General features: G+C 35.0%; 1 protein-coding gene across 2 annotated transcripts in view; it reads left to right on the forward strand.

Moving 5' to 3' along the window:
* fhod3b (formin homology 2 domain containing 3b) overlaps window positions 1–25266 on the forward strand; it is a 159435-nt gene that overhangs the window by 17240 nt on the left and 116929 nt on the right. For both annotated transcript variants that reach the window (XM_052578889.1, XM_052578888.1), the window contains exon 3: window positions 10073–10137. In XM_052578889.1, the coding sequence (XP_052434849.1) occupies window positions 10073–10137 (65 nt within the window). The remainder of the gene's footprint in view (window positions 1–10072; window positions 10138–25266) is intronic.

Consider the following 25266-nt stretch of genomic DNA (forward strand, 5'->3'; position numbering starts at 1 on the left):
CTATAAACCCAATCCTTTCACGTGCATTCCATAAAACATTCCATCTAAAGCTACCAGAAAGACCTTAAAATCTCGCAGCACATGTTCTTTTATCTTCAGCACATATCTCAGACGTTCTATGACAGGCGTCTATTCAGCCAGCCCTCAAAATACCTGACTGGTTGGCAAGGGCACAGATGATGTCAGCCTCTGGTCTTAAGAAAGCTGGCAAGATTCAGTGTTAATTGTCTTGTTGAGCAAATTCTAGGAGTAGATGATTCTTTTAAAATTAATTAAAGTATAAAATACTAATTTAACCCACAAAATCTGTTGAGTTTGCAGTTTAATATGCATCACATTTGTCTGAAAGCCTGTTTCCGACCGTTTTTTTTCTTTGCAATTGCAATTGCAATTCTGTTTCTTTTCATTTTTACTTTGCAACTCTCAGTGTTACTTTTATATCTCACGGTTGACTTTATTTCCCATACTTGCAACTTTATCCCTTGCAATGTGACTTTGTATTGTGGTTATGACTTAATAACTAAATTATTAATTTATTTTGCAATTTTATCACTCACAAAGTGACTTTATATCTCAAAATTTTGACTTTTTCTCATAATTGTCACTTTATATTTCACAATGTGACTTCAGATCTAACAATTGTGACTTTGTTGCAATTGCGAATTTATTATTATTTATTGCAGCTTGGCTCCTTATAATTGTGGTTATAAATCTCTCAATGCATAAATGCAATATTATATCATACAAAGTGTCATAAGTCACAATTTATAACTTGATTTATATTTTTATATGATTTATAAACAATTTATAACTTTATTTCTTTTAATTTAGATTTTTTTCTTGAGATTTTGTATATTTATCACAGTATGACTTTTCTTATTTCAAACTTTATCCCACAATTGCCTTTTTATTTTTCAATCTGATGCAAGAGTAAGCATCCATAAATTAGTGCTCACAGTGGACATGGACTCTCACATCAAATGGATCAGAAACTGGTGCAAACCCTTTAGACATACCATATAAAACAAACATGTTTTTCTTTGACCCCAATTAATGGCTTCTGACTCACAGTTTTATTATACAACACTGCTATCTTTTCTAGCCACTGAGTTGACATAGCTTCCTGAATCTGCCAAACACCAATGATTGAATGCTAGATTTTGGCATTTGAGGCCATTATTGGACAAGGCCACAAATATTTAGGGGTGTAATTGTGTCAATGTGGAGGCAGGTCTAGTGCCATTTTATTTCCACTGGATTGGGCTCAAATCTTAACTACAGTTGAAGACATAGTAGTGAATGGATGTCTTTTGGATGAGTGAGAGGCTGAAGGGACACTTCTTTAGGTCTCTGCGAAATGAATGGTAGAGCCAACTGGCATGCTGTTCCGCTCTTCTGTCAGTCTTCATGACCCCCCCCCACCACTTCCCAAGAGGCTATCAAGAGTGTGCATTATTAGACCCATGCAGAGTGTCTGAGTGGGATGCGGAGAGCAGGAATGGAGGACTACATTACTGTTAATAACAGGGTAATTCAGCACAGTGGGCTTTTATTGCCTGGATGGGCTGGAGTTCACAGCCCCCTCCATTTACTGCAGTTGTGCTTTATTATGGGGTCTAAAAACCTTGGCCAAAGTATGTGATTAAAACTGAACCCATTTCTCCTCCTCCTTCTTTGTTTTGTGGTTTTCTATCTTGCTTCATGTGATGTGTCTGACCTACATTTCATCAATTGCTGAAAACACTTAAAAAAGTTGACTAATTGGCTCAAGGAATAATTGGAGATCCTTTTGTTGCTGTCTCATTGTTGCTACTGTATCTTCTTACTTTTTGCATTAGGCCTGGAATGAATTACCAAACTCTGCTTAATTTTCTTTCATTCTTTCTCTTGGTGTTCAGTTCTTTTCAAACCGAGATTAACAGTTCTGAGAAATGCGATAGTACATTTCCTCCATTGCTTTGGTGCACATTGTTGAATAGCGTTATTATATACAAATGTGACTTATTTTAGTTGCTCATTGATGTCCTTAAATATTTCTTTCTCGATGTGGAACCTACAGGCCTGTGATGGGATTCCAAAGGGACAATCAGAAATGGATACAGATTACAAGTTGCATTCCACAGGTGCCTCAGTCATGTGAAGTCACTTTGAGCTCTGATTGAGAAATGATCCTCTAACGCCTCATTTTGTTAGGTGGATATCTCTATGTCATAGTGGCTTAACCATTCTAATCATTACCAGACCACCTCATGCAGAAAAAGCTGTCGGAGCCTGACCAGGGGCCTCAAATTGAATCCCACAATGCTGTTAGTACGGACCCTCAGTTTTGGCAAAATTCCAACAGAATTTCTCTCTTACACCAGGGCTCAACAGTAAGGATTGTTTTTGTGGGCCATTTTATTTTAGATTTTTACTTGTCTTGCCAACATTTTTATTGGCCCTACCACAAAAACTATAAATATGTTTTAAAATTTTTACTTGTTTAATGTAAAAAAATAAATAAAAAAATACATATATATATACCAGTATATACATGCAATTTCAACCAAATGTTACCCAACCAGTTAAATTACTAGTTTAACTCTGTAGTTTTAAAGCAAGTTTTATAGTTTCTAAACTTTTAAAAGCGGGAAAAAATATAAATATATATGTTGTCATGGCAGCTACACTGTAAAAAATGTTTATCAGAGAATATATTATTTATATGAAAGTTGAAAGTAAAAAGATTATTGGAGTATGTTTGACAATAAAATACATTTTCAAAATGCTTTTTACTTCAAATTTTACTTCCATTGAATGTGGCTGTTTCTTTGTAATTATTTGTGAAATGTACTAGCAATTTCTGATTGAAAATTGTTATATCAAAGTACTAAAATTATTAAAAATAAAATTGGTATAAAATAAAAGCTTAAAATGTCAAAATCACATGATTAAAATATAAAATAAACAAAGTTAAAATATAAAAATGCTAATTTGTACAATTACATTCTATAATAATATAGAAATAATACTAAAATATCTTTACAAGATCTAAAAAAGTTATATAAAGTATAAATAAAAGTTATGTAAAATTTATACAACACCTAAAAAATATGCACATTGGTGAAAGAATGTAGAACATATAGTGATAACATAACACTGGGAGAAGATGGGAAAAATGACAATTCTGTCGAAAAACTCAAAACTCTTTCATATCAACCGGCCCTCAAGCCAAGAACTCTCTTTTACTTTGAAGAAAGCTGTTAACATTAATAAATAAATGTGCCCAAAATCTCACTTTCTCTAAATATTGAAACCTCTCCTATTCTCTGTCTCTCTTGCTTTCTCTCTCGTCTTATATTTTTCTTGAACTCGTTTTTTTTTCCTGGCTAATGTGCCGGAGGAGCTGTCGTCGGACTCGGTTAGCCTCTGGCCCTGGAGAAACGCCTAGATCTTTTAATGGGAACGCTTCAAATATTTGTGCAGATTACATGGATAGAGGGGTAGGAGGCTGCTCAGCTGGACTGCTGGATTTGTCCTTTATTGCTGAAGTAAATGGCAGGCAGAGGAGCTGTGGTCGAAAGTGTGGAAACACTGAGGTGCCATGTATGTGTTACTATCATCTCTGTTTTTAGAGTCTTATGAATAGATTGACAAGTGATAGTACTTCTATCACTTTTTTTTTTTTTACAAATTTAGGGTGCTTCAAGCTAAATATTTTACTTGAATAATATATAAAAAGGCTCTGTGGAATCTCAGCACCACCAGTGGCACAAAATGAAACTGCAGAAATAACTGTTTTCAAACAGGTTTCCTTTCCAACTTGGGCAAGTTGAGCAAATATTGCATGCCCAAAACAAACCAGATGAGTGTGATTTGTAAGTAAATCATTCAGACCATCTTTCTTATCACTGTACTTTACATTTTTTCATCAATGTAAATATGTTTTTATGTCTTAAACGTTTGGTTTTCTGTGCTGTTTTAAACCGTTGCTGCCATTGTGTCCTTTTTTAAGATCAAAGCTTCAGACAATAATTGTAATTGCATGGAAAAGTGCACAAACAAATGTCTTCAAAATGCTACATTTTGTTTTCCATAGAAAAGAGAAAGTAAATGGTGTCAGATTCTGTATTTTTTGTAAACTATTCCCTTTTTCTTGAGAAATACTTGAGAAGTGCTGGTCCATAAATAAACCAGGTGCTCAGAAACTTAATTTCTAGCTTATTTGCCGAGTCATATCTGTTCCAGGAAGACTTGTATAGTCTGCTGTTAATTGCACTATAGGCAAATGGTTGTTTTTGAACCGGGTCCAAGTATGCAGGAGGTAAACGTTACCTGTTGGCAATGGGTCTTCTCTCTATAATTTTCTCCCTCTCCATTTTCCCTCCTTTTGTGCCTTTATGGGACTTCATAGTGTGATATTCCATAAACATGCGGGTAGTGAGGAGTCAAAGTTGGTTAGAGCGCGCCTGGCATGACTCCACAGACCCAGGAGAGGCTGCATGGGGCCAGGATCATGGTTTATAAGGCGTTTGGGAGTAAATAAAGAGCAGAATGTTGTGCTAGCTCATCTCAGAGGTCTGAGTCTGCTTTAAACTTTGACTTTCCCCACTGACAAACATTTGTTATGATGGTCTGTTCAGGGGTTGTGATGATTAACCTGCAGAGGTTCATCCATTTGCCAGAGTAAAGTTCTGAATACAGTATCCCTCGCTCACTCTCTCTCACAAAGACTTTAGTCAGGATAGACACTATACAGTATTTAAATGGTTATGAATTTACATATAGAGGATGTGCGGGATTGAAGTAAAAGTCAATTTTGCATTTGGTGGGTGGAGGAGCCCTATGATTTGGAGACAATCTTGGTAATTGGAAGAATTGAGTGGTACTTTGTCTTAACTGATGCATCATTTAGCCTAAATACAGGATCTGTATGTGTTGATTTTTCTATAACATGATTTTCAACATTTAAAATTGGTCAGAAAGTGCAGTGAACTTTACCTCAGACTGAAACCTTGGCACCAAACCTTTATAAAAAATTGCAGAAAATTTTCTCACCCTCTGGCAATGTAGATGTAAATGTAGAAAAATTATTAAATCTTTGCATTACTCAATATTGTTGTATCTTTAATAGCAGGCATGAAGTTACAGCTTGCCACTAGATATATAAATATGGAAGAATAATTTGTATTGTAACAAAATATTTTGTTTTTAGTGGGTACATTTCCTAAATGGATATCTTGTGGGTTTGAATCCCATGCAGTAAACTGATGCTGATGCTAACATGCTAATAACATGCTTTTCTTGAATGCACTGTAAGTTATTTTGGCTAAAAGTTTCCAGTTGCCAGTTTAATTAAATTTTGCAGAACTCTATTGCAGATTGTTAACACCAGATTACTAATGCCAAATTAACAAATTCCTATCGAGTGGTTTTTAGACTACCTATTTACATCTACTGTCAGTGCTTTATTTGTCTTCTTATGTAACAGAGCTGCTGTGAAAGGTCTCTTCATGCTTGTGAAATTCTAACGTCAGGATAATTTGTCTTGGATAAGCATAATGAGGCTGTCTGTGTCTTTTGGTGGTGTTACGTGGCTGATGTAAGAGACACTTTCTCCTTTTGGCCCCAAACAGTACTCAGGTTGCACGGGCTATTCTGTTTCACAAAGCTGGGCACGTTTGTCTGGGTAACTCAAATCATTGGGCCGTGAGCTGTGGAAAAAGACTGAGTCATCCGGCTGCAGATCTTCTCTCCAGCGGAGCTGCGCTCTGGGAAATGGCGTGGACAGCATTGCAGGATGATACACGCTATGTCAGCCGTACCGTATGTGCTAGACCGTCCACAGCCATGTAGTCGCTTGGCAGGCACCCACATGCAGAAATTCTCACAGTATCAAGCCAAGACGAAAAGCCAAGACATACAGCTTCACCCTCAGAATCCAGTTCTCCTGCATGTTTCTCCGTATCTCTCCAGAAATACAAAAATTAGATTTCTCTGGGTATCTCATGCGTATTCTTAGACTCAACATTTAATATGATAATGAGCATGTAGGGCGCTGTAGGGTACGGTTATGGTTAGTAGCCAGGCTAATGTTACTGACGAGGAAAGCGCAACTTCATTATGAAATATATCCAGTTACTCATTAGCTTCAATGGCAGAAAGATTAAGTTGCAAGTGTTTCAAGTTGCTTTTGAAAGTTGTGCAGAGAGAGGCTGTATGTGTCTGTTGATTTTTATGTGTCTCTGGCCTATAGCAATGAGCCCGTATTTTATTTTTAGAAAATTACACACTTCAAAATGACATGCAAAAAATTTCCTATTAGGTTTTGTAACTTTATATTATGGCATTGCATTACATTACAAAATAGGTGAACATTTTACCTATAGTACTGGGTGCTGTTTCATAAAGGACACTAAGAAAAGTGGGGATTAAAGTCCAAAACCTGACTTGAAATAACTTAACAAATCAATCGGGGCAAAAGCGGTAAATCTTATTCTAATTGCACGCTTATTCTAAAGCAGCCCTTAATGTCAATCATGGGTCATATCGATCCACCATTGCAAACAGCAAATATATTTGTGCTGTTAAAATGCATTTGAGACGTTGTGTTTTCCAAAGTGCATAGCTGAAAGTCACAGGTATATTCTCCGTCTGTAAATGTTAAAAAAGTTATGCAAATATATACATTTTGTTGTCAGGCATGGGCGAGGCTTAAGCGAGTGAGCGAGTGCTGCTGCGCGCAATAGAAAAATAGTGCAATAACTCTGAGTAAAATAACATTCTGTTAAAATATTTGATGTTGGACATTTAATTTATCACATGTAGAATTTTAAATCTACATGTGTATGTTTTATGTCAGGAGTAATTGCAAATCAAATCTAAGCTAGTTAATAGAGCTCTAATTGCTTTAGTTTGAATACTAGTTCAAATGTACTCTGTTTTCTATCATTTATTTCATTTAACTTTTTAATTCAGTGCTTTAAAGAGCATTTTTAGATGTGTAAAGCTTTAATATTCTACTAATAACCATAAAAGGTACAGCTGTCAAAAAATGTAGGTTTTGGGGTGCACTCTTGCCATAAATTAATCTATTACTTTTCCTACATAATTTTTTACAAAAAAGATTGGTAAAATATCTATTTAGTTGATATAGTTGATGGTAGCCTATATTTGTATTTATTACGTTGCATCTTCTGTATACTTTTATTTTTGGACTGATAATGAAGTCTGTGTCAGTGTCTGCTCCTGACCAGATTAGTTTCCCAGCATAAATTGCCACAGTGACTGGGCTTGAGCTTTGGTAAATATGCTTTATGAAACCAAAACAAGTGACAATAAATCAGACTAACTTAAAAAAAGCCTGGATTATTTGGTAAACTTATTTTATGAACCAGCCCCTTGATAACTAAACTAAACTAAACTAAACTAAACTAAACTAAACTAAACTAAACTAAACTAACTAAAAAGCACCAGAATAAATTAAATTTATGTATTTTAAATTCTTCTACATATTTAATTTAATTTAAAATAATATATATTTTTGTAAATAACTGGTCGTTTTGGAGACTGCCGAAGGTAGGTAGTCACTTATATAGATGCCCCGATCTGCAGCATGTTGCCGACAAGACCAGACATCAAACTTTCATTGTATAACTCGCACAATGCTGCATTTGTTTACAGGTCTCTGTGTTGCTGTCCTGCTTTCGGGAAGCAAACCTGCGGTATCATATTCTGTAGGTTTTAGGAAGTCAATCTTTTTGAAGAAAAATATCTTTTCTCCAATCTCCTCGAGTTTCTGTTTTGTCTGCATTTCTTTACTGTGTTGCTTCTTGTCCACCTTATGTGTTTATCTCATGTCTGGTAAATGTAGGATTCAGCCCACACGGATGTTACTACATAGTCATTGGCGATCCGGATTGCGATTGGTCAACTTGTTCTAAAGCTGAACGTTAAGCATCCGTCCATCTCCTCCAACTCAAACGCAGCTGCATTTCATTCCATTATGTGTTTACTTCCAGTTATTCATGAGACAGACAGATCTTCCGTTCATCAGGCTTGATAATCTGTGGAAGAGATGGGGGTTGGGTCTGTGCCCATGCTCATCTGTCACACTTTATATGGATGGCGTGACCTACATGTCATCCCCACAGCCACCTCTGCTCTCCAGGTCAGGGGGATTCCGGACAATATCTGACCCTTTTTTCACAACATGCCTCTCTTCACCCACTCAGTCTGTCCAGTTTCTCCCTCCCACTAGTCACTTGGCATTTAGTAGTAAGGCACAGGAAGTCAGTTGGATTTTTACTGTCTTTTGAAGCTCAAGGCCACACATGGTTTTAGTTTCTCAAGACTTTAGAAGCTTAATTCACCTGACCTAAAAATATAGTAAGAGCAGATGCAACACAGAATCAGGCTTCTGGTGTAAACAGATGTGCTGTGGAATATTAATTCACCTTCACCAGTGTATATAAATAAGGCTGGTTGCTTTGTGTCATGTTAAAATGCTCTCCTTATATGGAGTTCCAAATGAACGTTTGGGAGAAGCTTGTTTGTATATTGATCTGTCATAACATAAGGTTGTTTAACTTTCTGTACTCCTGTGATAATTTATCTAGCTTTAATTCACAATTTACAGGATTTCAGTTTGTTACTAAACTGCGTGTTTTTGTTTTGTTTGGTTTTGCTGTGCTTTGTTTTTTGTTTTCGTATAATTTTACTTTTTTTTTTTTTTTATTTTTTTTTTGCTTTTGCTTTTACTTTGTATTGTATGGAGCCAGAAAAGTCACTTGTAGGAGAAAGAAAACAATCCGTACTGACAGTTTTGCAATCCGTCCCCTCAGTTTATAAATCGTACAGTACTTACAAATTCTTAAACTGTTCCCTGGGTTTAACAAATCTTGCCTGCAGATTAATAAACCATACCCATGATTTTCCAATCTGTGCGCTCAGGTTTTGTAAACCGTACCTTCGGTTTTTGAATCCGTACCCACAAATTCATAATCCGTGAACACGCTGTCGCAGTCTGTTCCCTTAGATTTGTAAACTCACAGATTTGTGGCCCCGCCCCCTTTGCTTATTTAACATTATTTTTCACAGTAGTCTATGAGACCATGATCCGCACACACAAAATAGTCTTCTTAAAAAAAAAAAAAAAAATCTTCAAAATAGATTATTTTTATTATTATTTTTATAATATTTACTATTATACATTTAGGATATGCATTTAGAAAGAATCTTTTATCCAAAATGACTCAAAAAAGAGGAACAAATTAATCTAGAATCAGTCACAATGCCAGGTTTATTATACAATAACAATCAAGTGCTAAGATTATCACAAATTAAACAAGATTTTGATGCACACTTTTCTTATTAAATCGTAGTATTCCACCTCGTACTACACTTGATAGATCATCACTTAAAACACTTTGCTGTAGGCCTATACCACATAATAACATTCAATAAAACAATATACAATATGATTTGTAAGCACGGATGTTTTTTTTTTTTCTACAGGTGACTTAATAGGATCCGTTCTATTGCTTTTGCTGGTTGGTTTAGTTTTTGTTTGTTTTGTTTCACTTTTTAATTTTGTATTTTTACTGTGTTGCTTTTGTTTTGTTTTGCTTTTTGTTTCATTTTAGCTTTTGGTTTTTTGTTTGTGTTGCTTTATTTTGTTTTGTATTGTTTCATGTTGTTTTGCCTTTTGTTTTGTTTTTGTTTAAAATGTAGAAAAATGTAAGCAGTCACCTAAATATCACAACATGTAAGTCACATGACTACTTTTACCAAAGTTGCAATTATTCGTCCATGTATGTATCTTAAATGTTGTAATGTAATGTAATGTAATGAATTAAGATTTATTTGTTTCTTTGAATATGAATTTGCAGGATTTTTAATCAATGAACTGAGAAAACAGTTTGACAGTTAAAAAGTGCACTAAATTAATGTATTCGGAAAGAGAAACCACACTTTGGTCCATCATATGGATATACTGTCCATATCATATCGTCAGACATAGCTTTATAAATCTTTTAACATTTATTAGATTTTCAGCATGATGATCTCTTGTTTTGTGTTTTTTTTTCTTTAGGAGAGGAAAAAAGTACAGTATTATCCTGAGAACACAGCTTTCTGTCAGAGTCCATGCCTGCATAGGTGAGTAACAAGATGCCGTTGCTCTTCAAATAAACTATAAATGGTGAGAAAAACATGTTGTACTCAGTCTTCACCCTTTAAAAATTCTTGCTCAGTCAGCAGATTCTGGCTGCATTATACTGTTTAGGAATTATTTTCTCATTTGTTGCTTGTTGAATGACAGATGTGTAAATTATACCTACCAAAGCCCCTGCTTGATTTTTACTGTATCGTAAAGTTTTCCTGTTGCTAATAGGCCCTCAAGCCTCAAAGTTTATGATCTAGTTTAAATATATCCCATGCTTGATTTCATAATCGATGTAAAACAGCTAATGCAGCAACTTATATGAATGCCAAGGAAGTGCTTTACACACACATATCATCTTGTGTCTAGTATATCGGAGTTTTAAAACATAGAAGGCTTTTTTTTTATTTTTATAGCCTGTGTGATTAGTTTTAAAAACATTCACAAATATGCCATTGTAACATATTCCTGCCAGAATATATATATATATTTTTAAAAAAGAATAACTGTAGCACATTATCTTGTATAGTTACTGTATATTTCTTCACAATCTCGTTGTTTATCTTATGTCCGTAAACCCTGTTGACAGAATCAGGCTTCATTACCTCTGTAAGCCTTATCCCAGATTAACATCTGTGTCAGTGTGTGGAAGCAGGACGGCTATCTTTGTATCACGAAGGATTAAGTGTCACAGACAGCACCCACAAAACCCATTAAGCATATAAACCATGTAGTTTCTCTGGAAGTGTAGTATTCATGTAACTAACTTCAGATGCCTATGTTACCCATGGGACTCTTAGTCTCAGACAGCACACCCACAAAACATATAGTATATGGACTGTCTGATGCTCACTGGACATAAAAATGGCTTTTATCAGTGTGCTTGGAAGTTATGTTTTACAAGTTACCAGGCTGCCACAATAGCTGGATTTCCTTCCATCTGTTGTGTTTTTTTTTGTTGTTGTTAATTTTAGAATATCACAACATTTGTGATATTCAAATGATGATGTGATGTCTCAGCATCCAATTGTATGCTATTGTTGTGTGTTGATTCATTTGTGGAGTTAAAAACTGTATAATTTTATAACTGAATTTTTTTATGCAGAAATGTATATATATTTATTATTTAATCTTTAATATTTGTAATATTTGTTTAATTCTTTTTTTTTTTTTTTTTTTTTACAAAAACAAGCAATAAATGAGTGCAAGTCTAAAAGATGATTATTATTATTATTTTTTTAGAATAGAATTAGAATATAAAGTGGTAGAGTTAGAGGATCAAATAAAATGTGTTTTCAGACGATTCTTGAAGATGCTCGGATTGAGTTGTGCAGGTCATTTCACCAGAAGGGAACATTTCATTTAAAAGTCTGTTAAAGTGATTTTGTGCTTCTTTGGGATGGCACAATAAAACGATGTTCACTTGCAGAACGCAAGCTTCTAGAGGGCACATGAGTCTGAAATAATGAATTTAGATAAAGGGGTGCAGAGCCAGTGGTGGTTGCCAGTGCAAATTGATAAAAAGAGGTGTGATGTGCATTCTTTTGGCTCATTAGAAAATAGTAATGGTGCTGCCTTGTTTTGGATTACGGTTTGATAGAACGTGCTGGAAGACATGAGCATTGAGAGCATTGAAATAGTCCAACTAGATAGATGGAAAGACAGTTTTGTTACAATATTTATTAATCTATTAATCTTTGTTAACTTTGTTAACTGTTTTACTTTTGTTTAATTACTATGAACTGAGATTAACAAATGCTTTACAATAATGTTTCATTATTAGTTCATGTTAGCTAATGTACAGTACGTAGTTAGTTAACAAATGGAATGTAGTCATTTAAGTAATGGAATGTAGTATTAATGTAGTAATGTTAACAAATGGAACCTTATTTTAAAGTGTTACTGAAATTCTGAGCTCAAATTTTATGACATCAAATATTTAAAAAGTTCAAAGTTTTGTTTTGAGATACTAGCACACCTTTATTTTAAACCTTTAAAATGATCTGATTTCATATTTACCCACCCTTAAACATCCTCTACCACTGCGGTTGGCTGCTTTACATGTTAGTCAGCTGGCTTTTTCATGTCTAAACGGGCGGTTCTTGGCTGGAATAATGCGCAATGTGGACCAGACTTCATGCCGACAGTCAAACGTTTAAGTGATTCACTGCCGTTGTCTACAGGAACTGGTAGTCGGTGTTTAAGACAAGTGTGTGTCTGTGGCGTGCTGCACTGCAGCCAAGCACACGTGGCTCGTACGGTTTTCCCTCTCCAGACTGCAGGGGAAAATATATCCGTCAGCCTGCAAAAGCCATTAAGCTTAGAACTGTCAGATTTTAATTTGTACGTTTCGCAAAAGTGTTATTTAAGGGTACCAGGGACAAAAATTGCCCCATGAAAGAAGTGCAGTTATCTCTCACGGTCAGCTCAATTTGCCAATCCTGCGTGCCTGATGGATGGCGGCACCATTTGGAAACTCCAAAGCTGTTCTGCTAGGGGTATTTTGGTCCAAAAATAAAGTTGCTGAAACTCCTGGCAAGGTCTGAGAATCTGTTCAGAGAGATTTTACGAACCAGACTTGCTCAGACACCTGCAACCCCGAGTCATTTTGCCTTTCGTTCTCTCGCAATTTGTGAACCATGAAAGAGGGCAGCAGCTTAGCACAAGTGCCTCTTGTAGCAAACCCTTCCGAGAAGCTTCACCTATCAACTGCTCTGAGCGCTTGCTTGTTGATTTGTGTCTTGATAACGTGCTTTGAATTACTACGTTGTTTGTCTCTGTGGAATCAATGTTCCGTATCTATGATTTAAACCCGTATGGAAAGAGCAGCTTGATAAGAGAACCACTATGCTCTGCAGATGTTGCCTTGCCTCCGTTGTTGAATGTTTTCCTGCCATTCTATCCTCTGTCCCGGGACCTGTCCTAAACCACGCTGCATTCCTTGTAGCAATGATGGGATCGCTTTTCTGACCAGCTGTGTGCTTGTGTGATTGAAGGCCTATTTGGGTCAAAGGTGGGTCCTGTGTGGGGGAGGTAAGGGCTGGGTAAGACTCTCTCTCGCTCTCTAAGCGGATGACCCAAGATGACAGCTGCTGCTTTTCAGGCTTAATGTGTCTCTCAGTTTTTGTGTTAGTGAAAGAGTAGGACGACTATTTTGAATTTGAGTTTTGTTGTATATTTGCAGTTTTCATTTTATTTTTAGTTTGTCTAAGTGACATTTTGTGATTTTTTTTCTTTTAATTAGTTAGTTAATTAGCTTCATTTTTATTTCAGTTTTTTATTTAATTTTAGTACTTAAACCTATTTTATTTCAGTTAGTTGCCAATGCAACATTTCATTTTTTAATTGTTTGTTTTATTTTATTTGATTATTTTAGGACATTTTTTTAAATAGTTTTAGATTTGGTTAACAATAACAATACAGATTAATGTTAATAAAATATTTTAAACATCATGCTTTGTGGTTAACTTAGTTTTTAAATGTCCAACTTCCGAATTTATCAGCCACTTTTTATTCACTATTTATTGTCTTTTTGAAGCAGTTTACTTAATTGAAAATTTGTTTTCATTTATTAATTATTTATAATTATTCATCCACATTAATGTTTAAATAGTTTAAAGTGGAACGTATTCAAATCATATTAGATTTTGTTGTTGGGAATTTCACTTTTGGATTGAAATTTGGTATGGTAGACTAGTGTAAACACCCGATGCATATTGCGTTCAAAATAAATTCAAAGATTAAATTAATCCATTTGGCATAATTTTTACACATTCTTTATCAAAGAACTAGTATGCACCGAGGCGATGCTAAAATAAGTCCCGAAACAATTTTGGAAGTTTTCTTCCAATTACAGCCTTAATTTGTCACTGCATTTGAACTTTAAGGGTTAAAACCAATTTTAATGCATTCAGGAAAAATAAAAAATAAAAATCCAAAGTGTCTCTGGCAAACATTTATTTGTAACAGTAATTTCATGTATGGGTAGATGCATGTATTTCCCATAAGCATTGCCCATCTTCAGTGACATGTGGCCATGATCACTCATTCGAGGCCCTTTATCTCGAGTTTAATGAAAGGAATGAACTCAAAACCACTTTGCTGCTGCTATTCATAGCAAGACTTTACACAGCACACCGTCATAAATCAACTTACCAGAGTAGGCTGTCAACAGACCTGATGACACAACGCCATGAGACCTATTTTCTTGCACTTGTCTGGGCTCATTAGCAAAACCTTTTGCACTTGTGCATTTAAGCCTGATTTATATTTCCATGTCCATGCTGACCGCTTCATTAAATGACAGGACTGTTTTGCTACTGCTGTGCCCACTATGGGCTCTATGACCTCAATGTTTTGACTGTCTATCATTATTATTATTATGGGAAATTACATGGGTCAACTGTGTTAGCGTGAGTCTAATGGGTTCTTGACCAAGGGTTTTTAAAAAGTTTTGGTTCCAAGGACCCCCAAATGTATAGGGCATCCCTTGTGAGTGGTCCCATTCTGAAAATTTAAAGGCAGTTGCAAGATTTTGGCTTCTGGTGTGATGAAAATATGTTCCTGGCTCTCATCATTACTCTTTTTGTGTAAGCTGGAAGCAGATCTTGTTGAAAAAGGTGTCCAGGGTCTATGTTCTTTCAATTAGTGATTATGTAACAGTCAAACGCTGCTTATACACTCATCACACCCATAATTTGACCAATAAAAAGCTCTGGCCACATTTGATTTGAGTTAGCAGCCTGGCATCTGTGGCTCCGTTCCAGTTTATTGTGCCTCATGTTAAAATGAAGAATCTTGACATTGGTACTTCTGAAGCGGGAAAAGATGAATTTTCTCCTGTGGGAAATGCCATGGTAAAACGAACACAACTGTAAAATCTGTCTTTCTAATTAATAAAATCTGAAACTACTGTAGAGTGACAGTCAGCATCTTGATAAACCATTAGAGAAGATTTGACTTTTTGCAAATTAACTAAATTTGAATTATACCCACTGACAACAGTGTTTGTTTGGGTATTATGCAAATAATCTCAAATGCACTCATTAAATATGTTTAATGAGATTTGCATAGCACAGTTTGTGTACTGGCAGTTTGTTTCCGTTGCAGCAGACTACTGTGATCTAGCACACTTTACTACGACTGTATAGCACCTAAATCGGCTTTTCAAAATGTACTTTAAATGTACTTTAAATTTAATTTCTATTTGAAATTAAATTCCTTTTGTCACCTGCTTTTTTTCAGGTGTTAATAAAGCAATGGTAATACCAACAGACTGATATAGTTTTGTGTAAAAAGACCAGTTCATATCAAGAATGATTATGCTAACTTTTTGTTGCATCTCCACCAACAGGTGATAACATTAAGCTTATTGTATGCATATGTTGCATTTACTGCATCTGCCATTTTTAAAATGGAAAATTTACAGAAAATGTACTTTCTCTTAGGCTTTTTCAGTGCATTTGCCAGAATTTGATTAAACTGGATTGTGTGTGGTTAGGGCCTAAATACTGCACACAAAAAGAATCTTAGAGTTTAGTGAACAGCACTTCGCAACCGATGAAAACGGTTATTTACCTTTTTTTTTTTTTTTTTTTTTTAAATTGCAACCATATGATCATCCAAATTTAAACAGGACTTCCTGAATGTGGTGACTTAAAAGTCCAAGTGTTAACATCAGAGGAAGTTGCATATAAATAATCTGTTTATTCATAAACATGAATGATGAGTCTTTTAGGCTCTTATATGCAATGCCTGTCATTTAGCGCGTTTGCGGAGAACCTCAGCGGTCAATGGGAATGAGATTTAGCGGTGTGGTAATGTATACAACATAGCTCATGGTTGCTGCAGCAGTCGTGAAAAGCACCAATCACCATCAGATGGCTAATTTTCAGAGCCCAGAAACCCCCGTGCTGCCTGCGAGTAAACCGTGGCTTTCCGATGGGGCATAATCCAGATGCCTTAATCACAGTCATTTACTCGCACAAACATTTGGCTGCAGAGGAGATGCTTTTGTTGGGATGATGGAAAGCCTGAGCTCTGGTGCACTTGGTTTTTTTCTGCCGGATGAGCTAATGGTTTATTAAGGTTTGCAGGCTCGGTGTAGATCTTGACGCTGATTTGCCATAATCAACGTGTCTGGGAGTCAGGGCTCTATAATGTGAAAACGAGGCCAGACTCCTGATTAAACTCAACGATGCCAACGTGTGGTCCCAATAAAACTGGTCTCCGTTTATTACCATTAGCCTTCACTGCAAATAAAGACGTAATGAATTTTCAAACATGTGAAATAAATCTAGGTAATGGTCTTCTGGGGGCATTAGTAACAAGCAGAACCCTAAACAGACCTGATTGTGAGGTGACTTGAGCGGGAAACTTTCACTAGCAACTTGCCCCAATCCCCACCCAAGAGTAATATTTAAAAGCACATTGCGGTTATGGCCAAATTATAGACATACAAGTCAGTGGAGGTTGGAATTGTTTCCTGGGTTTTGTGAGCTTCCAGAGTAAATTACTAAATTAGGTCTGGGTTTTGTATAATGTACAGAATACAGTGGAGTAAGTCCTTCTTTAGCCATAGAATGCGCCATGCCTTGTATGATACAGTACATGTGTGCATTACTGTTTTTTTTCTCAATGGTTGATGTCAATATTAAGAGAGGTAAATTTAGATGTTCTATGTTTTCAGTTAATAAAATGTAAAGTTAATAAATGAGACACAAAATAATTGTTTACACCAAAAATAAAAGGTGCAAACTATATTTTAATATAATTTTTATGCTTGTATAATATACAATATGTCTTTTTGTCTCTATTTGGCCATATTTGTAGCATTAACTATCATATATCTAGTTTCAATTTTTATTATGTTTTGTTTCTTCTTATTTATTTATTTATTTATTTATATATTCTTTTGTGACATTATTTTAAACATAATTATAGTTTTGATGGTTTTGTTTTGTTTGCACCATAATTTTTTGCTTAATTATGTTTTTATGTGTATATGTTTTTTTGTTTTGTTTTGTGCCATTACGTTTGTTGTTGTTTTGTTTTTTGTTTTGTTTTGTTTTTTGTTTTGTTCTGTTTTGTTGTGGGGATTTGCAAGATTCTTTTGATCAATCGAATTCTTAAAAACAACACAACACAGACATGCTATAAAAAGCCACAAATAATTGTAGTGAATTCCTCCTTCTGTTAACAATGAAACATTACAATTATTTTATCAGCACTTACGTCTTTCATACAGTTACAGTTATTGCACCAAATGAGATCACTTCATCCGCCCACTCTTTGTGCACGTCCCCAAATGACCATCACGCTATACTCTTTCAGAACTTCTGCTTTTTTACTGTGGACACATACTGAGGTCAGTCAGGACAGGCTGACGTTCAAGAAATGACCCATGAACACCATAGAGTAACAGCCTAACCTACAACTGACAAGCTCTTATAGATTTTTGTGTCTTTAAATGAGCTGTTGTGGAAATAACTGCTTTCACTTTGAGTTGTGATTTATAATCCTTTAAAACTTTACATGATGAATGTGTCACTTTTGGCTTATTTTTTGACACTTTGAAACACTCTTAAAGAAAACAATTGTGTGTGTTAGCAGACTCTCAGAGTTGTAAATTTTCTGTAATTCCTAGTGCTTTTCCAAGCAGTAAACAATGTTAGAGCAGGAAAAATCGGCACAATCTAAAGACCTAAACTGAGTTCACCATTCTTGGATCAGTCGTTGCCCTAACTGTTTTTTAATTACGTTGCATTGCTCTGTTTAGTTTTCCTTTGCTATTCAAATTTTTGGTTTTTCTTTCCAGAATTGTCATATAAGTATGGTTGTGTTGAGTCTTGAGCTTGAGATGGTAGATTGAAATTGTGAAAAAACCTGAAGAATTTGTCTTCAAGTGTAATTTTTTCCAGGAATCAGGCCTTATTAGTCTTAGCACTCAAATGAAGTTCCTAGGCCTTGAATTCTTCTTCTTTTTTTTCCTTTTTTGTATTGAAAAAACTTGTTCCATATCTTTTCCCAATGTTCTCCTCAAAATGATGTGCAAAAATACAGCAGATAGCTGTCCACAGTTTAAAATCCACAGGAAACAGTAGTCACCATGGACAGATGTCTTCTGGGGTCATTATCAGCTATAAATTCTGTGGTAATGTTTCCACTCACCAGATGTTAAAGCATGAGAGATAATGAAAGGCATTCATGTCCAATCTTTCAGAAACTTTCCTTATTGTAGTCAGATTCACATCCTTGGCATTGTCAAATGCATATAAGTAAAATACACTTGTCAAATACACTTCAAGTAAAGAGGGAATACAGAAGCCTCATAACTGATGCTTTCTCTGCCTGGGCTGGATTTCTGTTTTCTGACAGCCTCAGACTGCTAAAAAATATTCACTTCCAGACAGCTGAATCCTACAGCTGATGAAGTCAGTAACTCTGACCCAACTCTGAACTCTCACTGCAGGAACGAGAATGAATCGTTTCACTAATTGAAGTGATTTCAAGTAAGTACACATAAGTCTTTATAGAACGCATTATCCCTGAGATATAGTGTATTGCTAACTGCTATCTGATAAACATCTTCAAAAGAGCGGATTTTAAATTATGAACCATGAAAACATCTGCTGAATATCATTCTAGCATCTGACAGGGAACTTTCCCGAGGTGTATTGCAAATGAGAATATTCTCTAAAAATGACATCTTCCAGATGTAAACACACCGAATAGACATCTGGATGCTGTATGTGTGCGATTAGGGTTGATAAAATATATTTTTCATTGAGATGGATGGATGTACATGTGGAAGTGTGTGTGTGTGTGTGTGTGTGTGTACTAAAGAACAAAGTGTAAAGGGTGAATTCAGTTAAACCGTATTTCAGTGTAAACCCCTGTTTCTTTTTCACTCGCAATTTAGTTCAAACAGGTGTGAAATGTTGAAACAGCGCTGTGCCATGAATATTGAAATTAAAGGGATAATCCACCCCAAAATGAAAATTTTGTCATTAATCACTTACCCCCATATTGTTCCAAACCCGTTAAAGCTTTGTTTGTCTTTGGAAAACAATTTGAGATGTTTTGGATGAAAACCGGGAGGCTTGTGACTAGGGCTGTCACTTTTGTGAAAAAAGAATTTTCGATTTTTAAGACATAAGTGTTCATTGAATCGATTGTAAAATCGATTTTCCATGTCTAAAAAAAAAGACGTTTCCTTTTTCAATGTCAAATAACGGATGAACGTAAAAGAGAGCGCTGGAAACGCAAAAGACAACAATATTTCTTATTTATCGGCATTAAGTTTTGTGCAGAATAACAAACAGCACCAGGAGTGCAACATTCTTGAAAAAATATACATGCAGATGGGAAGCCTACCATAACAAAAGAAAAGCATCACTGCAGGCTTCAACCCGGCTGCATTTGTGATTTAAGCAATTCAAAAATCATTTTAAATAATGATTCAATCCATTTCAAACAACTGTTCAAAAAAATGAAACTTTGAATGGACTTAAGAACAGGCCATGTGTGTTTTTTATTGAACGTAACCGACACTTAGGCTAGGCGGCACTAGGCAGGCATAATGAAATGCGCAAAAAGGCTAGGGCCATTACAAATTTATTGGACAGGAAAACAAGTCGATTAACATTTTCGGGGTCCAGAGCAGAGCGTTTTTTATTCACTATATGTCCAGCTGTTGAGAAGACGTGCTCCGACCGCACTTATGTCCCAGGGACACTCAGATACAGCTGCGCAAGGTGGGAGTATTACTGCCAATTTTCCATCACAAAAGCCGGTCGCTGTCAGCTTGCAATGGTCCTTTTCATAACTCAGAATCTCCTGTAGCTAGATGCGCGAATGAGGCGAATTCGCGTCTACCGCGCCGCGAGACCTCCAGACGTGCGTAAACGCATCTTTACATTGACTTAACATTGAAATCATTCACGCCAGACGCTCTATTCGCGTTTGGTGTGAACGCAGCATAAGAGGTCGCTTTCGACCTTACTGGGTCTTATAGGCGCTGTTAAATGTGATTTTCACACATACATACCCATATAAACTAACTGGAACCTTTAAAAGAGGACGACACTTCATAAACCCAATGACCAGTGCCATTCATTCTTTTTTAGTGTATATGTGTTTTTTATTATTATTACTCTTAAACTGACCTTTTGAAAGTGACTTGAAAGTGAATGTCTTTAAAGATTGGACTGCCTGGTTGATGACCACAGATTTCTAGCCTCAACATGTGTAACAATAGCTGGATTATGTGCTTTCAGAGAGCGCAGACATGGGAAACAGAGACTTACAAACAGTTAAACGATGACAGACACATGACATACCCAGCCTATCCACACATAAAAACGCATTTGTCCAGACACATTCACAGCATCTCCACCAAACCATCTGGTTTCCATTGTAACCCCCTCTACGTCCCTCACTGCTCAAAAGAGGAAAAGATTAAAACTGTCTACATGTTCATCCGTGGAGGTATTTTTATCTGAGCGTTCAGCAGTAACCTGACTCTGTTTGTCTCACTGGTCTCCATCCCATCTCATGTTTTCTCTGTCGTTCTCTTACTCAAGTTCTCATACTCTTTTTTTTTTCTTCTCTCTCTCTCTCTCTCCCTCAGTTTCTTGTAGTTCAGGCCTGGTAGTTTAGATCCTCCCATTAAGCCTTCTTAACGCTAATTGTAATTCTTTTTTGTCTGACCCTGACCTAAAAAAGACAATTGCAAGAAAAATAGAGCTAGAAGTTCAAGTCCAATTCCCAATTCCAAGAAGGAAGTAGGATATTAAAGGCTTTAGAAATGGTCAAAAGTGCCTGTTTCCCAGCCTTCACTTGATGAATGTCAAATTAGATCCTTGTAATGGAAGTCTCAATTTTTCTGAGTTTTGGCATAATGAATTAATGTCATAATGTAGGGCCTCACTGATCATCTGAAAAAGTAAATCATATATGCGTTTTATATATTATATTGGAAATTTCAAGTTGAAACATTTTTAAAAGGTAATATTAGGACTGTCACCAATGATTATTTTGGTAATTGAGTAATCGGCTGATTATTCTGATGATTAATCGAGTACTCAGATAATCATTATTAATTTGTTCACACTTTATTTTAATATCCAATTAATGTCCATGACTTTTGCCTCAGTAAACTCCTAATTTGATGCTCATTAATAGTTAGAAGGTATTTTTTAAGTTTAGGTATTGGGTAGGATTAAGGATGTATGATGTAGAATATGGTCATGCAAAATATGTGCTTAGTAAATAAACAAACTTTTGAATAATTGAATGCATCCTTTGCTGAAGAAAAGTATTATTTTCTTTCAAACTCTGACTTTACAAAGTTCAGTGTTTAAAAAAAGCGTATGTTCCACTGACTCTTTATCGCAATGCCGACTTTGAATGTTTTTGATGACACGACGAATGCTATTTGTTCTTTTTAAATTCCTCTGCTGTTCCAGTAAATGATAAATGAACAGCAATTACAGCAATTCCTATCTGGGCTTTCACAGGTGTAGACATCTTGTCGTTGGCTGTTCACCAAGGTAAAATCACCCACCGCTGCAGCATTAGCCTAATTATCCTGACATTTGAAATCACATTTTCCACGATTAACCCAAAAACTTGGATTCCTCATAAAGTTGTTCAAAGATCCTCAACTTGCTGAATTAACTTTAACATACTTTTCTGCAGCAATTTATTCCCCCTCTAACGTTTCAAGCCTCTTACGGGAAGTCAAATCTTCCTTTACATTAATAATGTTGAAATGCCACTACATTAGAGACTCCGCAGCAGCTGGAGACAATATGAAAATACTGTCATTTGGCCAAAACACATTGGACACAGTGCTGGTGGTCATATGGCCATCACATGTGGCAGCTGTCTTACCTGAATGTTCAAAAACAAATGATTGTATTTTTGAATTAATCAATGAACTGTTATATTTGAATCATTATAGAGGTGTTGATAGTTGGATCTCTGTTAACCATACCTGGCTTAGGCAGCACAATGGGTTTCTTTAGATAATTGGAGAATTCTATTGATTTCCTGTTGCTTCATTGTCAAGCCAAACAAATTCTTTGCCCAAGGGTCTTGGCAGAAAGATAGAATGAGAAAATTCTCCTTTGCTTTGGTCGCTAGGCATTGCCTTCATTTATCTCTCAAAGGCTGGGCTACACTCAAACAGTAAAGGCCTTTTCACACCAAAGAACATACAGCAAAATAACACAAAGAATAAAAAGTTCTTGAAAAATTATTTAACAACTTTAGAAAACCAAAATGAATAGTTCTTATTTAAACAAATGTGAAATAAATGATCTTAACCTAAGGTGAAGAAACAAAGAATTATGAATAATCACACTGCAATATTTCTGACTTCCATTTTTAAACTCTTTTTGAAAATTCTAACTTGGCATGAGTAACTTTATGATGACACTACTGACACGAATCAGGCAGTGGTGTAAGGCGGTGGGCTACACTGTAGCCATTACTCAGCCATTGGGTGTCCATTTATCAGAAATGGTTGTGTTGAAGGTCAGGCTGCTGATTTTAGGCTTGATGTAATTGGTCTGAGTTTATACTTAGAGCTGAAATGCGTCAGTCACCTTCACAATCTCAGTCTATATTGGCACAGTTAAATATAAAATGAAAAATTATTTCGGGATGTGGTGACAAAGACAAATTAGATGAATCAGTGACGACCTTTTTTATTTTTATTTTTTACTTTCTTTTTGTACTCAAAAATACTTAAATATGCATTAAATACATAATGTACAGTCACTTGAAAGCTAGTCTTCTGTGATTAGTATGTTTAGTATGATTAGTAATTTCTAAAGTAAAAGTAAATTTGATTGATTGATTGATTTATTTATTTTTGTGAGTGTGTGTGTTTTTGGGCATGAATTACTGTTATTATCATTAACTAAAGCTAAAAAGTTGACCCTAAAATAAAATATAAAATTATTTAGATTTTTTAAAAATAAAATCTTAAGCATAAAAAAAAAAAAATTAAATTAACAAACAAGAAACAAAGAAACTACAATGCCATTTTTAAACATTTTTTTGGGTAGATAAATTGAAGCTAACATAAAATAGAAAATTGTTTAGAAAGAAAATTGATGAAAACTGGACAAACAACAACAACTACAAAGAAAATAGAATACACAACTTCTAACAAAATTTAAAACTGAAATAAGTATGTTGAAGTACAAAAATACTAAAACAAAAAGAAATGAACGCTAAAAAGAAATATAAAAAATGACAAAAATACGTAAGGGAAATAAAAAAAATACTGAAACTTAAACTAAAATTCTAATGAAAATTTCTAATGAAAACTGAATGTATGAAAATATAAGCTAATTTAAAATATTAATATATACTACAATGATATAAAAATAATATTAAATAAACACTGACATAAATAAAAAATGCAGAGGGGTATATCTGAATAAAATGTATATACTTTTGTTTTATGACAAAACAGGGGTAGTTCAGGTTGTAAAATGTCACATGTGACTCCCCAAAAGCACATGAAAATGCATTTACCTTGAAAAATATATTTAAAAACTTTATTGCAAAGAATGATATGTACTATATACTCATAAGTATTTACATTTTAATGACAGTTTATTATTACATTTTATTGATGGTTACACCACATGACATTTAGACCATTAAGTAAAGCTTTTTCTTGAAAATGGCATCGAAGTTGTTTAGAATCGTATTAGAATCGGTTTTTCGTTTTCTTTAGGTCATGAATATAAGTCTGTGAATCAGCACGCCCTTCTGCGCCCAGACAAAGGTGTCTTGTATCGTGTTCTCATGGCTGTAAGATCAGTAACCTATTGAAGCTGACACACACAATCTCTCTATCTGTTCTTACTCTTCTGTTTTTGAGTGTGGTATAAGCACTCGGTCTTCATAAAGGCCTTTCCTGTGTAGGGGACCCCTCCTCTTCCCACCCCTGCTTTTGAAAATTTTCTTGGTGTCGCCCAAGTGGCAGAAAATTGAGAAAGCTTTGTTAGCTCTCACTAGTGTGAAGAAAAGGATGGTGGGTGTAGAAAGGCCCCAGCCCTGTGAGAATGATGGATAAGAGACACATTTAATCTGCCGGGTCATTGTTCAGAAATCACTTCATTGCTCCCCGCACGGATCCACAAGCAATAAAGGTATCATGAGAGCCCATCGCTTTACTTTGTACCACAGTACTTGAGGAAGCAAAGAGCCTGTTTCTATTTCATTGGGAAAAATCCTGTTTTGTTGCCACTAGTTTACATTTTAAAGGATTAGTTCACCCAAAGAAGAAAATTCTGTCATTATTTCATTCCAAACCTGTATCATTTACTTACTTTGTAGATCATTGGAGTTTTAATGAATGGTGGCTCAGTATTTCTTAATAAAGGACACAAAAGTACTATTAAAGTATAATTCAAGTGATTTTTTTTGCATAAATGCCAAGTGTCCTACAACCATATTATCACTAAAGTGCAGACAAAAATGTTAGTTATTTTTCATAAAAAAATATCAATGACAGTTTCATAAACAGGTTATTCTTTCAAGAACTATATTTGTTATTGTCTACATTTAGTTTTCAACCAGATTCATGCATTGCATATCCAGTTTTTATAATGTACATTTTATATATATATATATATATATATATATATATATATATATATATATATATATATATATGGTACAATTGATTTATGTTGTTTTCTTAATTAAATTACACTATTTTGTCTAAATAAATTTCTTATTTATTTAGACAAAATAGTATAGAATTTTAATATCTGAAATGTATTGGTTGACGGACAAGAATTTTAAAATTGTGCTTCCTTAGTTGATTAAAAAATACAGAATGATTCTTATTAATGATTCACAATACTTTATCTGTAATATATGGTACCAGTTGTATGGACTACTGTTACAATCTTTTATATGGCTTAGCATCCTCTTAATCCTTTTGTGTTTCATGGAAGATACACAGTTAGATGACAGAATTTAAATTTTTTGGTGAACTAATCTAAAAACTTATAGAAAGCGTCATTTGTATGACTTGACAGAAGAAGTTTTAAAAGAGCATGTTTGCATACATTGAATAATGACTGAACTGTCAG

This window comes from Carassius gibelio, chromosome B16 (assembly GCF_023724105.1).
Source record: "Carassius gibelio isolate Cgi1373 ecotype wild population from Czech Republic chromosome B16, carGib1.2-hapl.c, whole genome shotgun sequence".
Classification (NCBI taxonomy): domain Eukaryota; kingdom Metazoa; phylum Chordata; class Actinopteri; order Cypriniformes; family Cyprinidae; genus Carassius; species Carassius gibelio.